General features: G+C 55.4%; 1 protein-coding gene across 1 annotated transcript in view; it reads left to right on the top strand.

The window, feature by feature from the left end:
- The window catches only part of LOC102043510 (calpain-1 catalytic subunit), an 8271-nt gene that overhangs the window by 1620 nt on the left and 5490 nt on the right, over window positions 1–1161 (top strand). Inside the window, exons 2-3 of the mRNA XM_014311354.2 lie at window positions 35–302; window positions 760–829. Coding sequence (XP_014166829.1) covers window positions 36–302; window positions 760–829 — 337 coding nt within the window. The 5' untranslated portion in view covers window position 35. The remainder of the gene's footprint in view (window positions 1–34; window positions 303–759; window positions 830–1161) is intronic.

Here is a 1161-nt window from a genome sequence, read left to right on the forward strand (position 1 = left end):
CAGCCCCTATCACTGTCCCCTCCGTGTCCCGCAGGATGGCGGAGCCGCCCGTGGTGCCGGTGTTCTGCACGGGCGTCTCGGCTCAGGTGCGGCGCCAGCGCGCCAAGGAGCTGGGGCTGGGCCGGCACGACAACGCCGTGCGGTACCTGGGCCAGGATTTCGGGCAGCTGGCCCAGGAGTGCCGCAGCTCCGGGACCCTGTTCCGGGACCCCGCGTTCCCCCCGGCCGCCTCCTCGCTGGGCTTCCGCGAGCTGGGCCCCGGCTCCTCCAAAACCCGCGGCGTGCAGTGGAAGAGACCCACGGTGAGCCCGGCTCCGCTGCCGTCATTCCCCAGAGAGCTCGCTTCAAAACGTACATTTCTCTTCAAAAACAGCGATGTTATTTTCAATTGTGCGTATTCGATTCCTGAAAACGCCGTCTAGGAGGTGAATCCTAGCAGCAGAGCGATGCAATAAAAAGAAACAGCAAAACAAACAAAACCTCCTCTAACCAACAAACCAAAACAAACCCCAAATTCTCAAGTTGTCTTCCAAAAAACAGTCTTTGGCAAAAATTTCTGTTTCTAACGTTAGTGAGAATTGTGCTAAGGGGTAATTATTTCAAATTGAAAGAAAACCGTTTTTTCTGGTAGGTATTAGAAAGAAATTTTTTACCAGAAGGGTGCTGAGGCCCTGGCACAGGTCACCCATCCTCCCCAAAACCGTGTGGTTTTCTCAATTATCTCAAATTGCCTCAAATTTTGGGTTTTCCCTCTTGCAGGAGCTGTGCCCGCGCCCGCAGTTCATCGTGGACGGCGCCACGCGCACCGACATCTGCCAGGGAGCGCTGGGTGAGGAATCCTCCTCTGTCCCTCTGTCCTTCTTTGTCCCAAATCCGTGGGGATTTGGGATCTCTCTGTCCTTCTCTGCCCCCGGAATTCCTGCTTTTTACCCCAGAACGGCGCCGCTCTCAACTCACCAAAATTCCTCCAACCCGACACGAGCAGGACTCCAAATCTGGGGGGAAACTCCGAATTCCCCCCCCAAAACCCCAAATTCTACCCCAAACACCCCATCCATGTGCGGAACATGCATCTCAATCCTGGTTTTCCCCCAAATCCCAAGCACATTTTTCCTGTTTCACCCCAAAAAACCCCAAATCCCCCCCAAACCCCCACCCCCG

This window comes from Geospiza fortis, unplaced genomic scaffold (assembly GCF_000277835.1).
Source record: "Geospiza fortis unplaced genomic scaffold, GeoFor_1.0 scaffold527, whole genome shotgun sequence".
Classification (NCBI taxonomy): Eukaryota; Metazoa; Chordata; class Aves; order Passeriformes; family Thraupidae; genus Geospiza; species Geospiza fortis.